Genomic DNA, 27,896 nt, shown 5'->3' with positions numbered 1-27,896 from the left:
TACCATCTGTTGTGGTGTGCTTGCGGACGGTTTATATTTGATTGTTATTCGTCAATATACGATAATCACAATGCTATGTTATGTGTGTTTATATGAGTATTTATTTCGCTGGTCAGTTTATTTATTGAACGCCCTATAGACGAATCCAACGAGCCATGTCATGGTCAGGATTTGGTCGGCCATTACTGGATCCCCGGCCGGCGCACCAAGCTGGTGTTGTGACTGCCCAATTGAGTCCATTAAAGCCGCTTAAAAAATCGATGTTATATTTTATTGTGTTGTAAACTTTCATCATTCATTTGTCTAAGCGTAAAACGGGTGATGGAATGCAGTTTAAAATTCCCGCCAAGGACGCATCATTTCACATTTCAGGTGAGATATACTCAGCGAGGACCCAGCCATGGCTGCCACTGAGGTGTAGGAAGGCGTGAAATTGGATTCGTCTATACTTAATCATGCAGTGGTTCAATGTGCAAGATTGGTGGTCTGTCAGGATTCAAGTTGGCAAATGCTATGGAAGTTGACGGTGTGCATTCGGGCCCTTACCGTTTGATCAGCTCCTAATCGGTGGATCCTAACATCGCGGATTAATATTAATATATTTCATTTTGAAAATTGCCTTGTGACTTTTAGCCAGAAGCATCACAAATTATTAAATAGCCCTATACTTTGTCTTCTTTATAGAGCACGCACAATATAGACCAAACAGGCCAACTATATTACTCTTAACGTGTGGCTACTTTTTGGCGTTTTGGTAAAAGCCAAACAAAGCTGATCAAAGTATAGTTTAGTTACTGGTGTGTACATTTTGAATATCGTATACTATGAAATTAGACTTTTATTGTCATATTCGAGAATATATAAAGTACACCGCCTGTGTAACAATTTGAGCCCGCACCTAGTAACTCACAGACAAAGGGAGTTTGAGTTACAACAGTCATGATTAGGTAATTTAGGCCTTTGAATTGGTGTATATTTTAATGTAATCGTTAGTATATAAAACTATAAATAAAGTTACGAATGGAGGCTTTTGTACGTACCACGTGACCACATGTTCTTAATACAATAACACTATACAACCTGGAGGCTTTTTGGGAAAGAAGGAAAGAAAGAAGATAAAGAGAATGGTTGTTTTATCCGGTTACACCCGTTTTTGAACCACGGATCGGACCATGTGGGATACCTGCACGTGCAGTCGCTATGTACTGTATCCATTTGTAGCCTCTGGGGCGGGGCGGGTTATTGAGACCTCGAGGAAGGGGAATAAGAGATTTCTTAATCAATTTGGAATTCACAGTAAAACACTCTAGAGAGTGTTGGAACTAAATAATGGGTGCTATTTTATTTACAATGGTTAATAAATTAACAAGTTTGTTTGAATAATACAGTGATAATGTTGTATGACAAGCTTGAATTATTTATTTCGTTTATAAAATAAATTAACCTTTCCTATTATATGAATTATTTATTTCGTTTATAAAAGAAATTAACCTTTCCTATTATAGGTTTCGTATTACCAGAAATAGATACACACCACATAATTATATCCACCTATTTCAAAAAGATATCCACTAACCATGCACTTGAGGTACATTTTCCACCAAGAGACTCCAGGGGCTTGCAGCATTATTGGACCCATTCACCTTAGCGGATTTCAGTTATTTCTTGCAGATGAAATGTTAAAGTTAATGAAATTGGAATCGTGTCAATCAACTTTGGAAACTGATAGGTATAGGTGTCAATCATTTCGACCAATACAATAATATGTGACATGATCAAGGGAATGAGTCACATGTCGGCAATTTTCAATTAGAAGTTTTTTAAATCATTTTTCTGGCAGTTTACAAATGCTACATTTTGATGCAACCCCATCAAAATTTATCAATGGCTGAAAACAATGTAAAACAAAAGAATTTGAACACTGTTTTTGCCAATATCTCAAAAACAATATCAGCGACATCCGACTCATTCCCCTTCATCATGTCACATATTTATAAACATTCTTTCTCGTCAAGGCCACTATATACCCTCTAACCCCCATTTGAAACTAAGCACGGACCTTCAACATCAAGAAATCCTAAACTAACTTGGTATTATGCAGCCGATACACGTTCCATTTTATTGGGCAATACCAAAGACCCTAGATACAAAATCTACCATTGTGCACTATGATCATTCGTGTGAAGTGCACAATGGTAGATTTTGCATCTAGGATTTTTGATATTGCCCAATAAAACTGAACGTGTATCGGCCGCATAAGTGCGATTTACGATACAATCCTTTTGTCAGTAACAAAACTAAATAATACATTATTTTCATACAGATACAAAATATATACAGGCTACGGCTATGTACACATTTATACATATAAATATGCATGGTAATTATGTTAAAATCTCACTTTCAATATAATTTGTAGCGTTGTGGCCATCTGTATGACGCGTTTGAATCCATATTATGAATGGCCAAGTGGTCCAAAAAACGTGTAAGACAAACGTGTAAGGTTACACGTGTAAGATTGCATCTTATACGAGTAAGATTGCATCTTACACGTGTAAGGTTGCATCTTATAGTTACGTGTAAGAATGAAGCGGGATATAACAAATCACAAACAACCAATCATCTCACGCGTAACAAAGTTCGACCAATAATATGTAAAGACGTTATGGGATTTGTAACACCCACGACTTCTTATACGCGTAAAATTAGGATTTTAGTGATGGACGATACGCGCGTATTATTGGCGGCGTACCGAGCTAAAGGATAAGGAGAGCTTGTAATATAGTAAACGAAACTTAATTTGTATGAGCGCTACTCGTAGTTTAAGCTTAAATAAATTTTAGTACAAGATACTATGTACGCATGAAAAGAGTAAGGCATGGCTGATAAAAGTGATGTTCCGTACATGTACAGATGTATGTATTATAGTGTTGACAATACAAATTACAATGGCATGCAAATGCAATATAATTTGAGACTCATTTTTATATGCATATTCTGGCGCGCTTTCACATGTCAACATTCATGACATTTCGTGTCAGTCTTAGACGTCGTATGTACCAGTCAAATTGGAATACCGTCCATCCCTAATAGGCAATTCTTACGCGTATAAGAAATGCTATGGCGAGATTTCATTGGTCGAATATGAATACGCGTAAGATGATAGGTTATTTGGGTTTAAATATGGGTTCTATATATGATTCGTCAATTTAAGCATCCCGCTAGATTTTAACACATATAGATGCGATCTTACACGTATAAGATGCAATCTTACGTGTAAGATTGCATCTTATACGTGTAAGATGCAATCTTACACTTATAAGATGCCATCTTACACGTGTAAGGTTACACGTATAATCTTACATATTTTTTTGGTCCACCTGGCCATTATGGACGTGAATTTCAAAGTATCCAAAATTAAAAGTGTATTGAAACATAACTGTCTGCCGAAGGATACAGAAACAAAGAATATTGACTGAGCTTTACCTCTAAATTTCGAATGGGTATCATTTTGGGGACGGGACTACATGATCAGATAAATTGAGCCTGAGTCACATCAATAGCCTGATCGGTGATGACGCAAAAAAAATTCATTAGGCCTACGTGTTGACTTGATGGCGAAAAACCCGATCCGGATATGTTTAGGTCTCAGGACGCGTACACGAATTTTGGCTCACAGGGTTGTGGATTCGTAGCGTCATGAAGATAGCCATGTAATCATGGTAATTATCTATTCATATATATACAACTAATAATGAATACATTAAGTATCATGACAAAATATGTACAACATTAAAGACATAGGTTATTAGTCAAATAGCTTCAAATATAATGTCACTGTTTTGTAAAAGCATAGCCTATACTTTTCGTACATATGGTATAAATTGAATTCAAAAACGTTTTCGTCGAAGTTTAAAAAATTATAATAGCTTTTATGTCAAAACCTCTACAGTGACTTAACTTAAAACAACATAATAGGTCTAATTACATACAAGAATGTTTTGTCATAAATTAAATGAAAGAAATATAATTTCAAAGCTCTGGCTCCACTCCACATGTCGACAAAAGAAAGACATAATTATCATCGCGCATCCAAAGTGCCAATAAATAGTTATACACGCTTCAGTTATACGGACGCTCTAGATATCCGGACGAGTGCCTGGCCGTCAGCGCGTGCGTGTCACAATTCCACTCCATCGATAGCGTTATTTTGTGACGTCATCCGCTTAGTGTATCTACTTTGCCTTTAACTGAAACTCGTGAGTCGTGACTATTTAGTAAAGGTTTGATAAATTTCTAGTACAATATGCCTGGTCATATAATGAACTGCGTGGATCAAATCACCGTTCCCCTCCCCTCCCCCCTTGCATCTGCCACATGTTCGGAAAGACTCAACAACGATGACTTCGGTACGTCTCGTGTGTTTTTTGAAGATACTTCCCCGATATATTCGGGATATATTCTTACGGTGACTACCATAGGTGTGATTGTCACCAATACGCAATTTGCTATAATGTTTCTCTCCATACAAACAAACAACATTGCAACAGGTATACTGAGAGTACAGGTTTTCCAGTCTTTTAAAACCAACTCAGTAAACTCACACGAGTGCAAATACACCGCGGGAAATTCAATCAACTGCTTCTCTCCATGCAGCATATAAAAGATGTAAGCCGTTATTCCGAACTGGTTTTCCTTCTCACACATTGTGTACATTCTTTTTACTCTATTCCGTCCTAGTATCCGAATCACATAATAATAACGCATCTGCCTGAATTTTATCCCATTTATCGTGCAATTTCTCCTTCCACGAATTGACTAAATTATCTCGATCCACCACAAGTTTACTCTCGCCGATTTCCGCATAATAACGTTTAGTTCCCGTCACAAGATATTGTCGCCCAGGTCTTAGTTTTGGGCAATTACATCTATTGGGTACCCAAAGATACTCTCGGTGACCAAGATGCATTGTGTTCTTGTAAGTTGAGATGATTTCAACGTCGAACTTCAATTCATTCTTGCCCTCTCTGGTTTTGCCAAGAATTTTCACTTGAAGAACTGTAAAAAAGGGGAAATTTGCAGCATTGACATATTTTAAAAAAGAAATGCTTTTGCAGATAGAAATAAGAATACAGTTTAGACATACAATTTAGAGTGCGCGTCAAGAATAAACGCTAATATAGGCCTAACTAGAATTACGCGGTTCGTAATTAAGGTGCTTGCCCCCACACAAAAGTGTGTAAGTAACAAAGGTTTGTAAATGCAAATAATACGGTATGCAATATGCAAATAAGTTCATTAATATTCATAAATATGCAAATAAGGGAGCGATCGTTATTTATGGCGGGGGAATGGGTAAATTTAGGGGGAACACGAAATTTTTGTGGTCAAAGTTGAGGGGGAACCTGAAATTTTTAGTTGAACCAGGAGGGGGGATTGTTAAATTTTAAATGGAGAAAATTGGGAAAACAAGGGAGGACGCGATAATTTTGAGCGGACGCGAGGCGGGAACGCGAAATTTGTTGTCGATATTTTTGCCAAAACACCCATCCCCCCCCCCTGCCGTAAATAACGATCAGTCCCTAACATGACACATGGAAAAAAATACTTGGCAAATGTGCATGTAATTATTTTTTTCCTTGTGTTGGCCAAGGAAGAAAACAATTCATCCTTGATCAGATATTGCACCTGGGATCCCAGGATTTGAACCTGTTACAAATTTGGTCGTGACCGCCACCGCCAGTGTCAGGCGCATTTAAATGAGGCCGCCACCAGGGCAATTTGACTGTTTAGTTGAAGAAACTTTCCAACGGTGGCGTAAGTAAATGCACGCAACTGAGAAAGCAGGCGGTATAGGACACGTGACGTACGAGGCTGACGAAACTACAAAGCTGACAGTGACAGCCCATTCAAAATAAGTAATAGACGCGACGGCTAGCGGTTCAAACAAATTGAAAAACAACATACTTGCAGTGGGGTACTTTGTCGAACCCCAACGGTTTTGAAATTACATTATTTTGCTTTATAGCAACACATAAAACATTAATTAGAATTGTTTGTGAAGATTAATCACAATACAGTACTGCGAGAAAGCACGTACACCGGACCACAAACACTAAAATGTTTTGAGAACGTTGTAATCTAGTTATAGACGCGTTTTGGTTTAAGGCAAAACGGGTTTTTTTTAATAACTTTCAAATGTCAGGTTTTTCATGAAAACATTTTAAGGCGTTCTATGAACTACAACATTTGCAAAATGTTGTCAAATTAATGTTATTGCAAACTATCTGTTGGCAAACATTGTTGCAAAATATTTTGTCAACAATTAATAATGTTTTTTGTATGTTCCCCGTTTAACGTTTATTACCCTTATTGCATTTAAACATTTCCTGTAAAACTTTATATGTTTGCTGGGAAATAAATGCTAATATTTTAAATACGTTAATAATCTTACCGAAATCACTTTTGCAGTAATTTTTCACTCTGTTTCGCACTTTCTGGCACTTGCCACATTGTTCTAAAAAATAAAAAAGCAATGGTAAGAAATAATTGCTACTATTTGAAAGACGACAGCTATATAGGGTTATGGGGGTTATGATTCTTTCAGAATCTCTATTAGTTATATTGCATAGGGTAATTACATGTTGTAGTTGGGTTTTTGGGGGCTTTGGGGTTTTTTGGGGGTTTGGGGGTTTTGGGGGTTTTTGGTTGTTTTTTTACTTTTTCATAATGGAATACAGTGCTGTTATCTTAGTGTAAACCTCTTTTAGCTTAATATAATAACATAGCGTTCAATAATATTTCTTACTTCGACGATCCCTATCTTTTTCCTTTTGTTTCTCTTTCTCCCGTTGCTTCTCCTTATCTTTATCCTTCTTATCATCTTTGTCTTTATTCGGCGGTGGTTTTCGCATTTCTGGAGTTGTCGGTGGTAATTTTGTTGTTGTCGGTAGCTCAGTGGTTGTCGTTGGAGGTGTGGTTGGTTTGGATGTCAACGACGGCAACTCATGACGACCTGTGACGACAATAGTCGAAACTTATTGACGTATTCTAACGCTATGACATTATAAAACATCTGGTATGTTTTACTTGCAAAATACACATATCGTTTCAAGATGAAAAAGAAATGTTCACAAAATGAATATTTTAAAATCAAACCAATGTATATTATAATTACTTTCTTCATCAATTGTATTTAATGAATTTCTTTTGAAGCAATAAACGTCAGAAGAATAATTTTATGCGCCGAGGTGCTGGGAAAGCTCAAACATATTATACAGGAATATACAGATGATGAAAATCACCAACTTAATTTCAGTACACATCCTCGACGTGAATAGTCAAAATGATTGATTCCAGTTAGTTTCCAGTAATTGACAAAATTGCCACATCAAAATGCAACATGATGCGATCATCCTTATTTATATATAAATATGTATGATTATTATTATATAAGGTCATAAATGTATACATTGTGTTCATTTAAACAGGGACCGAAGTACTTGGAAGAACTGAGCAGTATTTTCCACAAAAGTTGAAACTGACATAATGCATGTGTGTCCCAATAATTGACATATAAGCTGAACGGATGCCAGCTTAATCCCAAAACGTCTTGTTTCAATCACAGAATTATTTTATTATTGATAACCGATAATACTTAACTAATGATTTCTTTTGATGATATTAAATTTAAATGATATACCAGTATACCATGTTAATTTCATGTTTGCTAAATTCAGCTTAGATGAAATGAAACATTACATTTTTGACAGGAATGCGGACATTAGGCCTACAAAGCTCCACCTTCAAAAAGAATACCTACTTGATTTGCGTAATTGCTGTGCCTATGTGATATCTTACAAACTTCAAAGTAATCATGAAACTCCTGTTTAAGATATTCATTAAACACACTTATATGGTGACAAAAAGTGACAATAAACGTGACCAAGCTCTTTTATGCTAACTATAAACGATGCAATAACCTACATCGGATGAAGACCTAAAGCATTTTTGTACACGCTATATCATACCCGTCATGACCCTTATCACCACCCCTTTTGAATATCAAACACATCCTAACCCATCTCCCCCAAAAAAAACCAACACTAAATACTAATTTTGATCTAATACGTCTTTATTCACTGGAAATAAGGCAGATGATGTTAAACTCAAAATGTCAAAAGATCCAATTGTCTCACATAGAGCAAGAAATGTCTTTAAAAAAGACACCGCAGTGAATAAAGAAAATCCTTCATATTTTTTATAAAAATGTTGGTAAAGTCTTTTTGGTGCTTTGAACGAAATATTGCTTCATTACAAATGCGGCCTAACATTTCAGGGTAATCAATGTGCAACATAGTCTCAGTCAATGCAATGTTGTAATTGTAATTTTATTTTGAAACTTTATATTGTCAAAATATCTTTAAAACCAAACCAATAAAACTGGAGGATATTGCATTTGTAATATCTGCTATTGGTACGGATATGGTTTACAGTTACACGAGCAATATATAGCACTGCTCTCGGAGCTAGGCTGGCAACGGGCACACTAACGGGTAACAAAATGAAGGGAACGATACAGAAATGGAAGATAAAATTGCAAAAAGAAGAGCTCTTACGAATGCATTAATAGTAAAAGCCGTTTTTTATTCAAGACGATATAAATTCTAACAAGTCACCAAAGCCTGACCATACTGACAAGAGATTGTCAGACTTTCATTGTCTTCTGACCCTCATCTTTCAAATTGGATGTCAGTGACTCAATGCCTATTGTATTTTAGTACAATTATATATAATAGTACTTACAATTATCATTATAAATATAATATATTTTGCCTTCAAATGGTACTAAAAATCAATCACTATGTCACAAATGAATGGTAAATATTCTTTTGATTTCAGGCAAATAATTCGTAATTACGCTATCTGGTTTTAACGGTTTTATTCTTTGAAATGGTGACGTTTTGGAATCCCTGACCTCGTTCAACTTTGAAACTGAAACATCATCACAAACTCAACACGTATGCAGTGTTTGACTGTTTGTCACATAATTATATTGTAATGTTGTACTTATTTTGTTGGGAACTGTAGCATCAAATAGGGGTCACCTAAAGGCCTGCAGTTCATGATATAAGAAAAACGTTGAAAACACATCTTTTAAAGTTCCGTTATGCCCGAGAAGATTAATGTCATTTTATTATTCAGCTGCAAATTGTATATTCAAAGGAACAAACAAGTATCGTATTTCATAAATGTTTCAACTTCAAACATTAAGACTGAGTTATCAGGATTGGAGAGAAAGTATATCAACTTTTTATGCGTCATGATCTTTGAAACGTTAGTCTTTTAGTTGTAACGCTATGTAATACAGGGTGTCCCAGAAAAAATTACCGAGCGAATGAATTTGGACGTATAAGTCGAGAAATAGACATCAGAATGTAAAAATTTAAAAATCAGCATGTAGCCCAGCTTATTTTGCACCTCATACGCTAATTGTACTTGAATCGGTTGACTGATTGCAAAGAAATGAGCGATTACATAACGCGTGCCTTAATTCACTTCATTCCAAGTTTGAAAGAAGATCATTCAACACAATGCGCACTAGTGGTTAACTGTCAACTCAATCTGCTTCATATTTTGTTCGGTGAAATCTTTTTCGTTCTTTTTAAATAATCTTTCTTGCAAAACATTGATTTATGTTGTGTTCAAATTTGAAAATCTGCACGATATTGAAAATGAAAGTTTGCATGTCAGATGATGCTCAGTACTTGTAAATATCTTTTTTCGTTAATGTTGATATAAATGTTGCATAAAGAATTATTGCATACAGAATTCCAGCTGACTTAAAATCTTTATCACACAGATTAATGTTTTTTGGAATATTTCCACGAAATTGTATTGCAAAGTTTAAATCTTTTAAAACTTCAACATTAATGTTGCATGGTATCAAAAATCACACGTAAAGCTGTAAGCACTTGATCATTGTCTTTCGTGGCTCAAAATGTTCTTTGAAAAGTTTAAATATAACATATTTGCACAACCTAAAAAGATAAAATTGGAAAGCTTCCAATTGCAGAAATCAAAGTTTTCTCGGATAAATTTTTATTCATCTTCAGTGAAAACATGAATAACATAACATCATCGGATTATAAAATAGATAATTTGGAATGAGATGCAAAAACTTTAGGAAGCGGTGAGCGAGTAGGCCTATGAAAAAATGCATGTTGATCAAACTTGGAATGAACTGCATTGATACGCGCATCATGTAATCGTTAATTTCTTTGCAACCAGTTAAGGGATCTAAAATGAGCGTTTATTGCGTTTCGACAGTATTTTTTGTGGGACATGAGAGCACCTCAGACCTATCGAATTGCATTCTGAATACGAAGCATGTCTTTCTGATATCAAATAATTTTCATTTTTGAAAATCACAATATAATACAAATTTTATGACAAATTATAAAATTTGATATTTTTCAAATTTTTGATATATAACAGTCCTCGAAGTAAATTATATAAATCTAATGATATATTCTTAAAGTGTATGTAGCAGGGAGGAAAAGCCGACGGTCAATTGAAAATGTTGACCTTTCATATTGAAGATATGCATTTTTTTTTCAAAAATACCTAATTTTTTTGGGTGTTTGGGGAAAAAAATCCATATCTTCAATACGAAAGGTCAAAATTTTCAATTGATCGTCGGCTTTTCATCCCACCTACATACACTTTAAGTATAAATCATCAGATTTATAAAGTTTACTTCAAGTACTGTTAAATATCAAAAATATCAATTTTAATGATTTGCCATAAAATGTGTATTAAATTGCGAATTTCAAAAATCAAAATTATTTTATATCAGAATGACATTCTTCGTATTCAGAATGCAATTCGATATGTCTGATGTGCTCTAATGTCCCAAAATAAATACTGTCCAAACGTTCATACCCCAGCCCTTAACCGAATCAAATAAAATGTTCGTATGTGATGCACAATAAAATATGCTATGCGCTACATTTTAATTTTTTTGATTCTGATGTATATTTCTTGACTTACGTTCAATTTTGTTTACTCGGTAATTTTTTCTGGGACACCCTGTATACACTTCTTTCAAAGCAGTGTATTGTCAAGCCAATAAAGTTTGGTTCTTGCCTATATTGGCAAATTTAGGGGTTTTAATCAAGACGTTAGTGCAAGATCAAGAAGGCCAGTGGTTTATTCTGAAGCAACCAACATGGTAAATGCCCGGGAACACAGATAAAAATGCTGTTTTAGTTCTTTAACGGGTGAATCACGCTAATTCAGTCACCCGTTAACCCCCTGAGCACTACCTGCCGATCTAACATTGCCTCTGATTGGCCAATTACATGATATCTTCACTTTAATCACCAATCAAAATGGAGCTTTGCAAATAATTCACCCCAATTTGTTTTGTTTTTGTGGAATTATTCTAAGAATGTTGCTGATTGGTCCAATTGATAATGAAAACTTCTTTTTGCCCAATCGGTATGATCGGCAGATAGTTCTCATGGTTTTTTTTAAACAACCGTTTGAAAAAACCCACTTCTTTCTCTGTATAAAGCAAAAGGTCCGCGTCTTACCCACTATTTCGTTTTCAGACAATTCTCCGGTGTGATAACCCGATGGCCGATGTCTTGCATGATTTTGCGGATAAGACCAATACTCGTATTCTACACCTGGATTTTCCTCCCTAAATATAATCTGCAAAAAATAGACAAAATGTAAATTTTAACGTGTAATTGACCAGAAAGGCAGAAAGGGTGACAACTTTAAACCAGCTATCTAGAGTTACTGTACAGATTGCCCCGCAAATCGCTAAAGTTAGCTAAATGATCTGTGCTCATATCACACATTAGCTGCATTTCTTTGAAATCTTTGTTTGTGGAGATAAAAATGTGTTTGAAATAATCATGAATAATGTACAATTCTGACAATTTTGACAATTCTGTGGCAAAATCATAATGTCATATGTGACTCGACGTCTGCACGCGTCATTAAGCACGAAAAGTGTTTATATGGGCGGAAGTTGACTTTTTACCAATGACAGTTATTAAATAGCGTATAATTGATAGGAGGAACTGATAGCTTTTATAAGAGATTTCGCATCTGTTTGAAGAAGAAAGATCATTAGAATCTAATCTAATTTAAAAGTTCATAGAAAAAGATCACAAGACCTGTTAAAAAGTTGAGATGTGATTGTGAACGTGATAACGACTTCCCAAGCGTGACAGGGACAATTTAACATTGAGAGTAAGTTTGGATTGAAAAGCTGACGAGTGAACTGGTTTTGCGGGGGGACAAATTCTTCTTTAACCAACTTAAGTTAACAGAAAATCTCTTAAAACGATTTTATCTATATTCAGTAAACCCAGAACGTTTTTAAAACGATTTAAACAAGTTATATTTTGGGTTTTTTTTTTTTTAAATGTCTGGTTATATTGTAGTATGAACTTTTTAAAATTGTTTTGTATGAAAACAAACTGTAATGTTATTGCAAAATATTGTTGCAAACATTTTTTTTGCCAACACTTAAATAAGCTTTTGTTAAAATGTTTTCCGGGAATGCTTTGCAGGAAGTTTTCAAAACGTGTATTCAAAAACATTTTTGAAGGCTATGAAAACTTCTATTATACCTTATATAGCTTTTATATAACGAGACATTTAAACGTTTTTTGGCAACCTTTTCTAACATTTTGCGAATAATGTCGAAAACGTTTTGTCTTTGCTGGGTATTTTTAAATTAAAACTCGCATGTGACTTTGGGCTTAGTTTACGGTTAGATTGGATCAAGATAATGAGACCAGCACCATGGTTACGACATCGATTACCGATTGACTGAAATCCTAAGGAAATGTACATTTAGCGTGCACTTTCACAGATGTCACGGTCGACTAGCGGTACGCGCTCACACTCATAATCAGGTGGTTGTGGGATCGAACCCCGGTGATGGTGCTATGTGGTGCCATTTGACAATGCTCTTAACTTATATTGTCTCTCACCACCCAGGTGTATAAATAAATACCAGCATATAGTGCTGGGAAGGGAAAACAAGACGCGTTGCGTTGGAGAAGTGGTGACCCCATGTACATACAACAAGTTAATTCACAGGAGTCTGGCCCATTGCTCTGGAATAACTTCACCTTTCACCTTTGCATGTCGCGTCGATTACCCCGCCAGAGCAGTTCTTCTGGGGGTGAACCAAGCCTGCCTGGTTATCAAATTAATCAGTGACATGGTTATCTCTGAATTTGACAAATGCTAATTGATGTTTTAATGTTATTGCATCAATTAGCACCTGTTAAATTCAGAGATAATCTTCTTAGTGATTAATTTGATAACCAGGCAGGTTTTTGCCCCCCCAGAAGAACTGCTCTAAACTCCTCTATAGTTGGAATTTGGATGATGATCCACAAAATGGTTGTTACTTACCATGATCTGCACATCTTTATCGGTAGGACCTGGTGCCTTGACAACCTCTGTACCATTACGATGCCTCTCGTAATTGATAGATGTCCCTAATCTGTTGTATTCACCGGGCCACTCGATTACCCAGTCTCCGTTTAAAACAAAATGGTCATATTCATCTCTTAGAGCTGAAATAGATTGCAAATTGGTAAGAAGGTACTCACGGTAATATGCGATTAGGCTTAATACTTCATACAACTGTCAGCTGATCCCAGGAGACTACATTCCAATTTAAACAATTATGGGACAATTATTAACTATGCTTTAACAGGAAAAACCATAATTTAAAACTTACAAATGGCTCAAAAACGTATTTGATTTTTAAAGGGTAATAGACGAAGACCATGACCATGATGACGACAAAGCAAGTCCTTGGACATGTTGGATCGACTGCTCAGTGCCAGAAGTGGGTAAGTGCAATAGATGCCTTGTGAACATTGGGCAATTTGGCAGCTACACATTGCACTACACACCATGACTGTGTTCTACAGTCCATGCTTACACTTACCCACTTCTGGCAGTGTCTAAGGAGTTGAACTCGTGATCACATGGGAATGGCAAATGCAATAAATTTTAAGGACTTTTCAACAAAATTCCAGGACTTTCAAGGCCTTGAAAAGACAATTTGATTTTCAAGCACTTTTTTTGGCTTTTCAAGGTTCTGCACGCACCCTGAGTATATTAATAGCAAAAACCTGTTACAAGTACGGACAACCAAAAACTTAGACGGAACCAGAAATTGCAACCTGGTTGTCCGTGGGACAACCATTTATTTTTCCTTAATTCGAACACTGCCAAGCACTATACTCACCCAGATAGTTGAGGCCGCTTACATCAGTAATTCGAATGTCCGTTGCCCCTGATGGTATTGTTGCAATTGAATTATACGTGTAATAACCTGCATGACAAAGAAAGCGTAGCTTTGTTTAAGAAGTTTAAGATCTTGTAATTCTGTTTTGCCATTCTAAAACTAAAATAATTCTTTCAAATAAACATCTAGTTTGGTGAAACGCGAGAGCAATTACATTGGTTGCATATCAACATCTGGGCAGGTATAATCGTACCAATCTGTTTTTTAGATTAGTTGATACACCATCTCGTCTCCATTCATTTTAATTATACTAAACTGCAAACGGAGATTCACCGGAAGCTGGTAGGGCATCTCTGAACATCATCTTGACATGTCCACAGGTGTGATTCCATCCTCCACAGATACCGCATGCGTCTACTTCTGTCTCGGAGTTCAACACACCGTCACATCCAACTCTCTGGAAATAAAAAAAAATAGGCCCCAATATTATCTGCAATCTTAGATAGTGGGGATTCATTTGCATCGCGGACATGAGATGGTAAGAGTATAGACTAATGTACTTCCAGGAAGATTTAGTGGATTACCGAGCTTGATTGAGGTGTATATACCGGCCGTTTTTCAACAAAGTTCAAAGGAATTTTACAACTCATTTCATTTTGATTGGGGCACGTGCATGCCCCACTGATCTCTGTGTGTATAGAGATCAGTGGCATTCCCCCACGTCCCCTACGTCTGTCGATGGGATTTGAAAGAAACCCATGGTCTTCCATCAGACATCGCATGTGACCAGTGACGTCTTGCATCCCTGATGTCAGGCGACCATTCCAATATGAGCTATCAAGAACTCGAAGGCATAGGTCGATATACATGAAGATGTATCAACGGGTAGTTGTGATTGACTCCGAAATGTCTCTAATGACTTGATATGTGTAAAAAAAACGTTTACAGAAACTTCAAACTAGTGCACATATATTCTATAATATGTTCGAAGATGTATCACTATGTTATAATTGACTACAAAATGCCTATGAGTTAAAGAAACAGTAAATATCACGGAAAAAATTGTATCAGTATTCGAAGATGAATTTATGTCGACTACAAAATATCTATAAATGACCTATATATTCGGGTAAAAGTTCACAGAAATTTGGTGCAGAAATATTGTATCTGTTTTCTATGTGGAATAATTAAATTGAGTGGTATTAATAGCATAAGGGTTCTCTTCCTGTAACTTTTCAATCCACAAAATTAATGTCAGAGGCTCAGAGCAATTACTGATCACTGCTGCATGATATAGTTACTACAATCACAGGTAGTACAGGTTGACTGTATCAAAATTATTGGCGCTCATTAATTTTGATATTTATTGAAAAGCCTGCCTCTTCCAAATATAACATTGGATGCTCTCAAAATGTCCAGAATATATAGTTTAATATAGTTTAATAATATGACTGGTTATTACTCTACAAATTATTTGAATTTTGAGACTCATCATTCATTATGAATAAAAACTGATGGCTTATCAATCATTTTGGTAGGGCCTTGGTCAAAAGACAAAATATTGGATTGCTAGTCTCAGATTGTTTATATCACGAAAAAGCAGGAGTTCATGACTTCCATATCTCGTAGTAAAGAATAAAATTAAAAATACCAGAAATTGTCGCCATTTTTATTAGCAATAGTTGAAACAATATTATTTATACGTACATATGGCGTACATAACTCATTAATAAAGAGCAAGCCTACATCATTTAATATTTTCCATAAATTCAGCGTTCACTAGACATCATAATTTACATTGATTTAGCGTCTTTTACTACATTTTATATGATACATTTAAACCAATGTTATGACATCCTTTGGGAGGTCTGCATTATATTCACCCTCCTGGCGCCTATTTTGACTTTTCCCCCCAAACTTTTTTCCCGCTTTAATACGCGTTTCTTCCTTGTAACATTAAACATGTTAAAGAGGCATCAAGTTCCCTGACTTGCGTCGCATATTGTTTTCTCACTTAATCTGAGCTTCCATGATCTGAGTAAACCACACCTCATAAACTGACGCACTGTTCTACTGAAAGACTGGCTGAAACCCCCGGGGCTGGAACTGGCTGCGAGAGCTTTGTCATACATTGCATCTTTTGAAATGGAGTAATGGAGAGCTGCTAATTAAATTGCTAACCGTACCTCTTGCACCACAATAAAGATCGCTAAACCACTGTGCCACTCACTATAATTAATATACTCTCATGTCAGTATTTAGTCTTTGCAGTGAAGCAGACATATTGTAATACAGAATTATAGGAATGGCAAAAGTAGGCCTATGCAACCACCATAGTCATAGACTAAAAGAAACCGGTCAGAGTCTCAACAAATCATGTTAATCAAGTAATTCAAGTTAATGGAAATGATCGATCAAGATTCGCACGCGACTTTGTGAAGCCCGTTTACAGAAATATTGCCTATGTAGCTAAATAAATATATGCATTAAAGTTAGTAAATAACTGTGATATATAATCATATCACAAAACTGCAGTTAACTGTCACACTGTGCCTTTTATAACCTGTCTGTAGCCTTTGCTTTAAACTCTGTTTTTGTCACGATGATTTATTTCGGTATTAATTCACTTCATTGTAAATATTGTTCTGTGCGCACCCATGACTTTGATACATTACATGGATTGCTGTAAATCTACACAACAATAACTACCTGTCATCGAACTTATTTGCCAAGTTTATTCAATTCAAAAAATTGAAACATGGAGGTCTCTTTTTCTACCATGTCATATGTCATGATCTTAGCACGAATCAATACATTTAATATATCATTGTCCTTATAATCAGAAGTTTCCGGAGTGTAAATGTCATTATTTTTGAAACACAAAATATGTGAGATAAAAGGACAAATATTTGGTTGCATGCCTATGTCAAATTCGAAATCATAAAATATTTTTCTAAATTAATAAAGAGTAATGTAAACATTATTGCACAAAGCTGGGCACAAAGCACAAAAAAAGACATCATTATTTCAACAGTGCCGGGGGGGGCACAAGGGGCAAACCCCCCCCCCCCCAATATTTTTCTTTCCCCCTCCCCCAGTTTTCCCCCAAACACAAACACACACTTTTGAGGCAAAAACCCTCAAATTACGTAAATTTCCACTTTCTGCGGCAAATTTGCTCAAAATTTGTCCACCCCCCCCCCTTGAAATTCACTTCCCCATGCCCCCCAGAAAAAAATCCTGGTGCCGCCACTGTATTTCAAAGGTAATTTTAAATAGGTCAGGTTGTCTGAACTTGTCTCGTCAATTCGTCTTCTCTTCGTGGCCTTTCAGGGCGAGTTCCATAGCTAATTAATACAGTCAGCATGGTCAGCCATACCATTAAAGTGTGTACCATGACATATATCTTACAATCTGAAAGTGTTAATACGTTGGTGTCATCCTTCTGATTTTAATTTTTCACCACTTTACTAATTATGGCCTGACAAGGTGATGATCAATCGAACCGTAATTGAAATATTCTCTTGAAAGATTTTATTATGGATTTAAACCGTCGGCTATAAATAGCTTGAGGATTTTATCAAAAAGAATTCTACCGTGATTTCTTTACAGAACCACTGAGTGTACCCTAAATGGCGGAACGAGGGAAATGTCTCCGTTTTTCAAAACCTATCTTTAATCTGCCTGATGTTCCCAAATGAACTAACTTCAGGTATTTTGATCAAGGAAAGCTTCTTCACTGGTTTAAAATGTGCTATGGTATGATATTTCAAAGGTGGAGCTGGAGTTATTATTTTAGGTTTTTTTTTTTTTGTGTAAAAATGTATAGGTCTTTGTTAAAGTTTTAAAGGAAGAAAAACATAGCTTAGCTTGCAAAGGTAAGCTCGTTTGTCAAAAACATGCATGGAGTAATGATACCTATAATACTGAAACTGCTTCGTAGCATTTGGAATGGATACCCGCAAAGATACCGGTTCATGGGAGCAATCCCATCAGTTTCTTTGAAAGATTATTATGGCTAAACTTTGATTTCTTTTCCATGTGTAAATGTTTTTGGGTATCTATTTTTGTCAGCACATTACCAACTTTGCACACGATAATCATGTACAAACGACAGTGATCATGTGATAGCTCCCAAGATACCGAACGAATTATCCAAATGAGAGCAATGTTTTGCGCAATCGATCAAGAACATGATTGCAGATTTAAAGTTCACGAAATGAAAGTACAAAATGCTGTTATTTTTTTCTTGGCAGATCTGATCTTGACTAAACCCATTATTTCCTTTTCCCTGATCACATCAAAAACACATTATTTCAGATATTTTGGTCGAAGTAGTCCTATAAGCCTATATCATGTAGGCCTATATGCGCGACTTGCAGGTCAACCAAAAGACATTGGAATATTCTCGTTTTTCATGGTTTTATGTTTTTGGGTTTTTTTCGGTGTACATTTCACAAGCATAATTATCTCAGATAAAATACAGATATTGAGTTTTATACACCGTTTTTTTTTCTTTTTTTATGCTTCAACAGTCAACACAGTGAAGGGAGAATGTCAGAATGATGATTTTTGCAATCTTTCATGCAATACTTTTAAAATTGCAATTTTCAACAGACAATAGAAGATTAATGATATAGTTATCTTGTCACTTATCTTGAATCAAAGTCAACATGGTAAATAACAACCAAATCTAATGTACAATTGAATTTGGAATCTTAGACATGCAATGCAGTATACAAGTTCAGTACAACCATAGAATCTATGGGTAATTCAAGTGTAAAAGTAAATAATTGGTCTTACCACACAACTTGAAGAAATACACATGCCTTGTTTGTTTTCTTCTGCAGTAAGGCATTCTGTGCCATCTAACGCTCGTCCAAAATTTAACATATAAAGACCATCTAGTGTCTGACAAAGAAGCTCACAACCTGACGACATAAAGAGATAAAATAATATATAAGAATGATATTTAGAAATAAAAAAAAACATTAGAAATGTTGACCGCCGATTCCGTCCGGTTTCTATTGTTCTAAACAATGGAAACCGGACGAAACCGTGCGGAACTGGCGGTCAAAAGCCGATCGAGTTTCGATTTCACCCCTTCAGAAGAAAGCGAAGTAAATAATTTGACCTATTTGGTACTAAACATGCAATTACAAAGATTCTTGTAACTGGTGTAGCGGGGAATGGAAGCTGACGTTAATCATGCAGAGTACACAAACTAAAAGTTTACTTACCGTATGATGGTAATGGTATCCATATAACTAATGGTTCTTTATTGTTAAATACTGAACATTGTGTTGCCCTAAAATCTATTGCACCTGGCGGACATTCCTGAAAAACAAAGATGGTACAAACATGTTACATTATTACAACATTTCATTTCATTTATTTGGATTATAAGTTTTTTTTCTCTGTTTCGCTTTGTTATGTTTGTTTTGCTCATTGTATTATCTAGAAACGAGATGTTATACATTCACATTTTTAAAACAAATTTGATTATTAAGAACGATAATATTCTGAGCTATAAATGTGTCAATGATAACCAAATTGTATGTAACATTATGAATGTTATTATATTGAAATTGAGAAAGATCGTGTGTCGTTTTTATTACAATTGGTTAACTTTTTTTCATATTTCATCAAAACGATATTTTCTCATTAATGTTTCAATGATACCAAAATTGCACGTTGATCAAATCAATTTTATAAAAAAAATATATTACAGGCCTATCACAAAGGGCGTGACATTATGGATATTGTTACATTGAAATTGAAGAAAGATGGTGTACGTGTATCGATTTTATTACATTTAAAAAACATTTTTTTATCAAAAATGGTACCGGTACTTTCTTAATAATAAATGTTTCAATGATATCAAAATTAATAGGCATGTCACAAACGACGTGACATTATGGGTATTACAAAGATATAGTTACATTTAAATAGAGAAAGTTCATGAATCGATTTACGATTTTATTACATTAGTTATGTTTTGATAAAAGTTTATCGAAAACGATACTGTTTTTAGTTGTAAATGTTTCAATGATTCCAAAATTATGTTGATATGAAACAAGATGAAAGGGCGTTAACCGAGCGTTTTATATCACCAACAAACGTGCGTGCATTTTGTTGAAACGCAGATGGTAAATCTGGGATAGCCTACATTTTTTGACGATAACATTACCACAGTTTACTTACCTCTGTATTACATGCTGTATACTCATGTGTTGGCCCTGCACAAATAGGTGGCCTATCAGCCATATATATGTTGATGGAATTCTGAAGAAGATGAACAAAATAATGATGATATAAATTAATACTTGAAGCGTCCAAAAAAGGACAGACGCAATAACCTTAAGTATATGGGCACGAATTCGCTGGCCCGGGCAGCGTGACGGTGGCTAGGTGTCGGCGGCCTACTACTTTGCCTGCGAGGGGTCTCGGGTTCGGATCCCACCACAGCACAGCCAACAACTTCTTTGTTCGTTTTCTCTTTATTTCTCCCTTCTTTCCCTTCAAAAAGCCCTTCGGGAGTTAGGATTAATGGTGCTTAGGGGTGGTGCAATAAGTATGTGTACCCCGGGGTGGTGAATTCTCAAAGTGGTCTGCCACAAATCGCTTGCCTCCTCCCCCCTTTGACGTGCCAAAAACCTTTGCCCCCCCTTTTGACGTGCCAAAAAATCGTTGCCCCCCCCCCCTTCATGCCCTTTACACACTAAGATTTTGGGGAACCCGAACTTAACACCTTAAATTGTCTTATCATATGGCCTAATGCGAGCGCAGCGAGCAGGAAATTTTTCATATTTGAACGTGTTCCTAATATTTTCCTACACCTTTTTAGGGCGTAATATAGAAACGGTGCCCAAAATATTTGTGCCAAAAATCGCTTGCCCCCCCCCTTCGACCTGCCAAAATTGCTTGACCCCCCCCCCCGGGTCCCTTTCGATCTGTCAAAAATGCTTGCCCGGTAGGCCTACACTGGAACATAAACATTCAAACATTACAAAAATATTTTTGATGCAATCGGGAGCAGGACATGTACAACTGTACATAGATGTTCAACCCCGTATATCAGTTGCAATAGTGCACAGCGCTAATAATATTTACAATAGTAAAAATATTTTCTTAGTAAAGTTAATAAAACCCGCAAAAAATGCTTATTAGCCATTTTCGTTTAATCGAAACAGAAATGACAATGCTGATTACACTAAACAGATTGACGCGAGATACTTTTCCCTTGATATTACGCATGTTGAGTGAATATCTTAATTAATTGGGCTTCATTAGATGAAATGTTGATATTGATAACAACATTTTAGATGGTCCTAATCCACCACTTTAATTATTTCTTAGCAATAACATACTTGTACTTTATAAAGTTGACAGGTCACTTAAACATTTACGTTGTATTAAAGCTTGAGCTGAATTTTCTATCTGCGTACCAAGTTCCTTCGCCAACATTACATTCTAAATGGCTATTTCAAGGGGTTAAATGCAAGTCCCTTCTTATATAGCTGCCCTATACACATTTGACAAGTTCTGCATTCTATATACTAGGCGGTTACCCGTATTAGGCGGTTCTCGGCTGTCGCGATTATCTGGCTGATGGTGACTGTATTCACTAAGTTTTATGCCCATAGGACAGTTTTACTAATTTGACCTCAGATGACCCCTTGTGACCTCGAAATGACTTTCCAAAAATTCGGCTCTAAATGTTGACTGTACCCACTAAGTTTCATGCCCATACGACAATATTTAGTAATTTGACCTCAGATGACCCTGGGTGACCCCCAAAATGACCTTCCAAAATTTGGCTTTAAATGTTGACTGTACCCACCAAGTTTCATGCCCATACGACAGTGTTTGCTAATTTGACCTCAGATGACCCCTAGGTGACCCTGGATGACCCTAACAGGACCTTCTGAAAAATTGGCTCTAAATGTTGACTGTATTCACCAAGTTTCATGCCCATACAACAGTCTTTTCTATTATATTGTACACATCTAAAATACGACACCTGGCAGCTGTTGCTGATAAGGCCTTCCCAGCAAACACAAAAACGTTTTTAAAACGTTTTAAGTAAGTTATATTTTGGCTTTTGGTTTAGGTAAAAACGTTTTAATAACCTTAAAATGTCGGGTTATATAAAGGTCATGATAACGTTTTAAAACGTTTTGTATGAAAACACACTACAACAATATTTTGTTTTCAAAAAATGTTATTGTTAACTATTTTTGCAAACATTTTTGCCAAATATTGTGTCAATACTTAAATAACTAATATGTTAAAATATTTGAACCTACCAAACACAGAAATGTTCTTAAAATGTTTTTTCAAAACATTTTATTAACATTAAATGTCGGGTTATATAAAGGTCATGAAAACGTTTTTAAAACGTTATTGAAAATATTTTGGGCAAACATTTTTTGCAAAATATTTTTTCAACCCCAAAATAACGTTCTGTTTAGAATGTTTTGTATCAAGTTTTCAAGAATGTTTTTGGAATGTTATTAAAACGTTTTTATACCCTTTATATAACCCAACATTTAAACGTTTTCTGTAAAACATTTTTTGTTTGCTGAGCAGTAGATTATCAAAAAATGTTTTTTAAGGTTATGAAAATGTTTTATACTCTTAATATACCCTTTATATAACCCGACATTTAAACGTTTTCTGGCAACCTTTTATAACCTTTTGCGAATGATGTCGAAAACGTTTTGTGTTTGCTGGGTTTCTACACTAACTCCTCGATTTAAACATGGAAATGATTTAAAGTTAAACCATCCATGAAAACCTAATCCGACTCTCAACATTTTGTGTGTTTCAGTAAGATTGGGCACGCTTGTAAGTTAAAACTATAAGCATGCAAATGCAAAACAAAATTGAGAGTAATGTGCCGGTATTTGTGGGATTTTAGGATCAGTTAAGGGATTTCCATGCAATGTTTGCAAACTTTTATCACTGAATTCAGGATATGAGATGAGCAAGGGTCAGGTCAGGGTATGGGGTGAGACCTATATATGGGGGTACGTGTGAGACACCCCTCCTCCATAACCTATATTTGTTGGCAAAGAGTAAGCTGGGGGGCACATCCAAAAATTTTGGTGGGTATGTTCCCCCTGAATTTTGAGGTGGTGGGTCTTTGGGAGCTGACGGTGTACTGGTAAAAGGGGGTCTTTTGGAGCTGTGAACAAGTAAAATGGGGACTTTTGGAGCTACAAACTGTCAAAATCAAGGGTCTTTCTTGGCTTTATGGTTGAAAATCGCCTGAAAAAATCAAAACATTTGGGGGTCTTTTAGAGCTGAAATGATCAAAATCAAGGGTCTTTCAGAGCTCTATTTTGGTCAAGTATAGGGGTCTTTCAGAGCTGCGAAATCCAAAAGGGGTCTTTCCGGGAACATACCCGTATGGTCATTTATGTTAAGTGCCCCCCCTCCCTCAAAGTAATTGCAATGCATCGTATAAACATGATAATAGCCTGCGTTGCTGGAGGCATTGGAAGTTGCATTACTGGTAGTTATAAAGTAGTTGAAAACAAAAACTGTAGAAATTTGTTTCGGTCACCCCTACCCATTTTGAGCACCCTGCCAAAATAAAGGGGGTCATCTGAGATTCACGTAAGTATACAATATAGTCCAGATGACCCCAAAATGACCGTCCAAAAATTTTGCTCTAAATGTTGTATACCCACCAAGTTTCATGCCCATACGACAGTGTTTGCTAATTTGACCTCAAATGACCCCTAGGTGACCCTGGATGACTCTAACATGACCTTCTGAAAAATTGGCTCTAAATGTTGACTGTATTCACCAAGTTTCATGCCCATACAACAGTCTTTTCTATTATATTGTACACATCTAAAATACGACACCTGGCAGCTGTTGCTGATAAGGCCTTTCTACACTAACTCCTCGATTTAAACATGGAAATGATTTAAAGTTAAACCATCCATGATAACCTAATCCAGAGGATGTTTAAAGACATTCCCACAACCCAATGGGGTTTCTGACCTTGTATGTCTGGCTTTTGTACACATGTAAGTACAGTTGATCCATAGACTGTAAAAAGAAAGTCTATGGTTGATCATACCTTGCATTGGAATTGTGTGCAAATATCTGGTGTTTTCATCCTATTATTTAACATTCAAAACATCGAGACTTAGAAATAAAATTAATGCAGTGGGACAATATGAATGTTTCCTGTTAGAAAATCAAATATCATTCCTAAGTCTCAACTATTAGCTCGTTGGCTGCAGTTTTAAAATTACCATTTTGTGTGTGTGGCAATGGGGACTTTGCCTTTAAAATTAGGTTATATTGATCAAATTTCCCAATCATAGTGCATTGTAGGAATGCCTTTAAGCCTCCTCTGAACCTAATCCGACTCTCAACATTTTGTGTGTTTCAGTAAGATTGGGCACGCTTGTAAGTTAAAACTATAAGCATGGTTCCAAATCCAAATGCAAAACAAAATTGAGATTTGTGCCGGTATTTGTGGGATTTTAGGATCAGTTAAGGGATTTCCATGCAATGTTTGCAAACTTTTATCACTGAATTCAGGATATGAGATGAGCAAGGGTCAGGTCAGGGTATGGGGTGAGACCTATATATGGGGGTACGTGTGAGACACCCCTCCTCCATAACCTATATTTGTCGGCAAAGAGTAAGCTGGGGGCACATCCAAAAAATTTGGTGGGTACTCCCCTGAATTTTGAGGTGGGTTTATGGGAGCTGACGGTGTACCGGTAAAAGGGGGTCTTTTGGAGCTGTGAACAAGTAAAATGGGGACTTTTGGAGCTACAAACAGTCAAAATCAAGGGTCTTTCTTGGCTTTATGGTTGAAAATCGCCTGAAAAAAATCAAAACATATGAGGGTCTTTTAGAGCTGAAATGATCAAAATCAAGGGTCTTTCAGAGCTCTATTTTGGTCATATATAAGGGGTCTTTCGGAGCTGCGAAATCCAAAAAGGGGTTCTTTCCGGGGAATATTCCCGTATGGTCATTTATGTTAAGTGCCCCCCCGAGAGTAAGTACATTAATTACAATGCATCGTATAAACATGATAAAACTAAATCTGCGTTGCTGCAGGCATTGTAAGTTGCATTGCAATATAAATTTTGGTTACTGGTAGTTATAAAATAGGCCTAGTTGAAAACAAAAACTGTAGAAGTTTGTTTCGATCACCCCCACCCATTTTGAGCACCCTGCCAAAATAAAGGGGGTCAACTGTGATTCACATAAGTATACAATATAGTCGAGAAATATTTCCGTTTGCAAAAAAAAAGCCTCCATCAGCCCGACTGGTCGGGCGTCTAGTCTAGAGACGGACCTGGTTCTTGCCATCCGTAATCTCATTCACCAGTTTAAGTTTGTAGAGTTTAAAAATAACTAAAACCATTATTGGAAAACCGTACATTAATTTGGATTTAAATTTGATCCGGATTGTTATTCACCAAAGTGTGTGTTCAATTTCCTCTGAATAAAAAAGACTTTAATATTTACACATGACTCCACTCATGTTAAGCTACGTTAATTCAACATAGCAGGTTAAATTAAGGAATATGCGTAACGCCGGTAGCACTGACCTGGGTAAGGGCATAGTCAGGTGCTTTAAACATAGGCTATATTGGTGACAAAAAACATCTCAAAATGGTATCAAAGGGGCGAACGCCGAATGGATTTGCAAAAAGATTGAGATTAGAATGAAGATTTGCTGTTGTAGAAATCTATTACAATTTGGGTGAATTTTTGTAGAACATATTTTTTTAATCAGAGCTTAAGGCATTCAATAAACCTATATAAAAAGCTGAAAAATACAGAAATGTATATACCTTTAATAAAGGATTACCGTGTTTATACTGAAAATGAATTGAAGTCATATTTTAACGTTTTACTGATTTTATTGATATGGGTATTAAATTGGCCAAGTTAGCTTGTGTGTGTTGCTGATGTCACTGATTCTTGGGGATGCTTTTTCGTGGTTGCTGGTGTTGTATCCTGGTTTCATGGGTACGGGTTGTTGTACTCGTTGCTGATGCCCTTATAATCATATTCATAGTGTTTAAGGGGGTACTACACCCCTGCCCAGTTTTGTGCATATTTTTGCATTTTCTCAAAAATTATAGCGCATTGGTGACAAGTAAGATATGTATATTATAGGGACAAGGACTACAACTACTGCACTGGAAATTTTATTTGAGCATAGACAACCGTGGAGTTACAGTCAAAAATGAGGGAAAACCAATATTTTATCAATAAATCAATAACTACTTGCCTTGAGTTGCTGAATTTTCAGTGCAGTAGTTGTAGTCCTTGCCCCTATAATATACATATCTTACTTGTCACCAATGTGCTATAATTTGTGAGAAAAATGCAAAAATGGGCACAAAATTGGCCAGGGGTGTAGTACCCCCTTAAGATTGGTGTGACTAAAAATTGCTCATATCTTGTTGAAAACCAATTAAACCTCACCAAAAACTACTCCTATATTCATAAGGATTCATAAAAAGTATAGTTTGACCTATCTGTGACTATCTTCCACCATCTTGGAAAGAAATACCTTTTTACTCTAATTATTCATTGGTTAAGCATATCAAGATCTACATCTGTACCAATTTTAGTGCTTTTCCGGTACATTCCACAATGGTTTCACCATTCTGCAGCATTAATGATAAATAGTATTCCTCAGGCTAAATATTGCAAATTATCTAACACTGACATATATATGCAAATCTATTCTGAGTGCTTGCTTTCTTTGTGATACTGAATTTGTTCATCATATCTGATTTACTATTTCAGGCCCAATGTCACAGGGGGAAAATGGGAAATCCCCCAAAATTGATCAGATTTGCTGGTAGTCTAGTCGCAGTACTTTGAGTGAAAATGGCTGTAAATTGCATACAATCACGCTAAGTGACCGAATGACATTGAAAAATCACAGGAAATTGCGGCAAATTTGACAAAATTGTTTCAAATACTGCTCAATTTAAAATCGTCTTATAAATCGCACTAACATATGCTAAGAAACAGCAAATTTGTACTGGATTCTACAAAATGATCCGAAATGAGCTGGAATGCTGCAAAATGTGCGCGATTTCCCATCTCCGCCCCTGTGTCATTGGGTCTTATTTCATTTAAATTAGCCGTTTCCTTGGTAATAACATACTTGCTTGTGCAATGTCTGGTTCTGAATGCAGCACCTCCTCCACACGATCTTGAACATTCCGACCATAGAGTCCATTCTGACCATACACTCAAGTCCTGATAACTTCTGCTATTTTGTACTGTTCGTCTCAATCTGCCACCTGTACCTTCCTTGATGTTATCAATTAGGGCATCCTATAGGGTGAAATAAAATGTCAAATATATTGCGATCAGTTATCCTGTGTCTTCATATTAAAATCATTTTCAACTCTACTTGTGACTTATTTGACCTAAATAAACTCGAATTAAGTTTATGCGAATTGGACAAGATTCCTTTATAATAAATGTGGCCATACACTACGAATGAGCCGTAAAGTCGGCAAATTGTATTCTGAGTTATACAGTGTAAAATGTGCGTGAAGGTCGTATTCATAGGTATCTCAATTTGTTGCGA

The 27,896-nt window shown here is 36.0% G+C and overlaps 1 protein-coding gene across 1 annotated transcript; it reads right to left on the bottom strand.

The window, feature by feature from the left end:
* Nucleotides 1-1,315: 1,315 nt before the first annotated feature.
* LOC140170775 (ADAMTS-like protein 5) lies at nucleotides 1,316-27,539 on the bottom strand. Its single transcript, XM_072194000.1, has 12 exons — nucleotides 27,465-27,539; nucleotides 20,498-20,578; nucleotides 19,534-19,630; nucleotides 19,097-19,224; nucleotides 14,627-14,750; nucleotides 14,294-14,380; nucleotides 13,447-13,610; nucleotides 11,598-11,718; nucleotides 6,809-7,015; nucleotides 6,455-6,517; nucleotides 1,492-5,058; nucleotides 1,316-1,444 (listed from the first exon to the last, which is right to left on the bottom strand). The coding sequence occupies exons 1-11, from the start codon at nucleotides 27,537-27,539 to the stop codon at nucleotides 4,727-4,729; spliced, it is 1,479 nt and encodes a 492-aa protein (XP_072050101.1). The 3' UTR covers nucleotides 1,316-1,444; nucleotides 1,492-4,726.
* Nucleotides 27,540-27,896: the final 357 nt, after the last annotated feature.

The sequence above is a fragment of the Amphiura filiformis genome, chromosome 15 (assembly GCF_039555335.1).
Source record: "Amphiura filiformis chromosome 15, Afil_fr2py, whole genome shotgun sequence".
Taxonomy (NCBI): domain Eukaryota; kingdom Metazoa; phylum Echinodermata; class Ophiuroidea; order Amphilepidida; family Amphiuridae; genus Amphiura; species Amphiura filiformis.
This window is presented reverse-complemented; position numbering and strand designations above follow the sequence as displayed.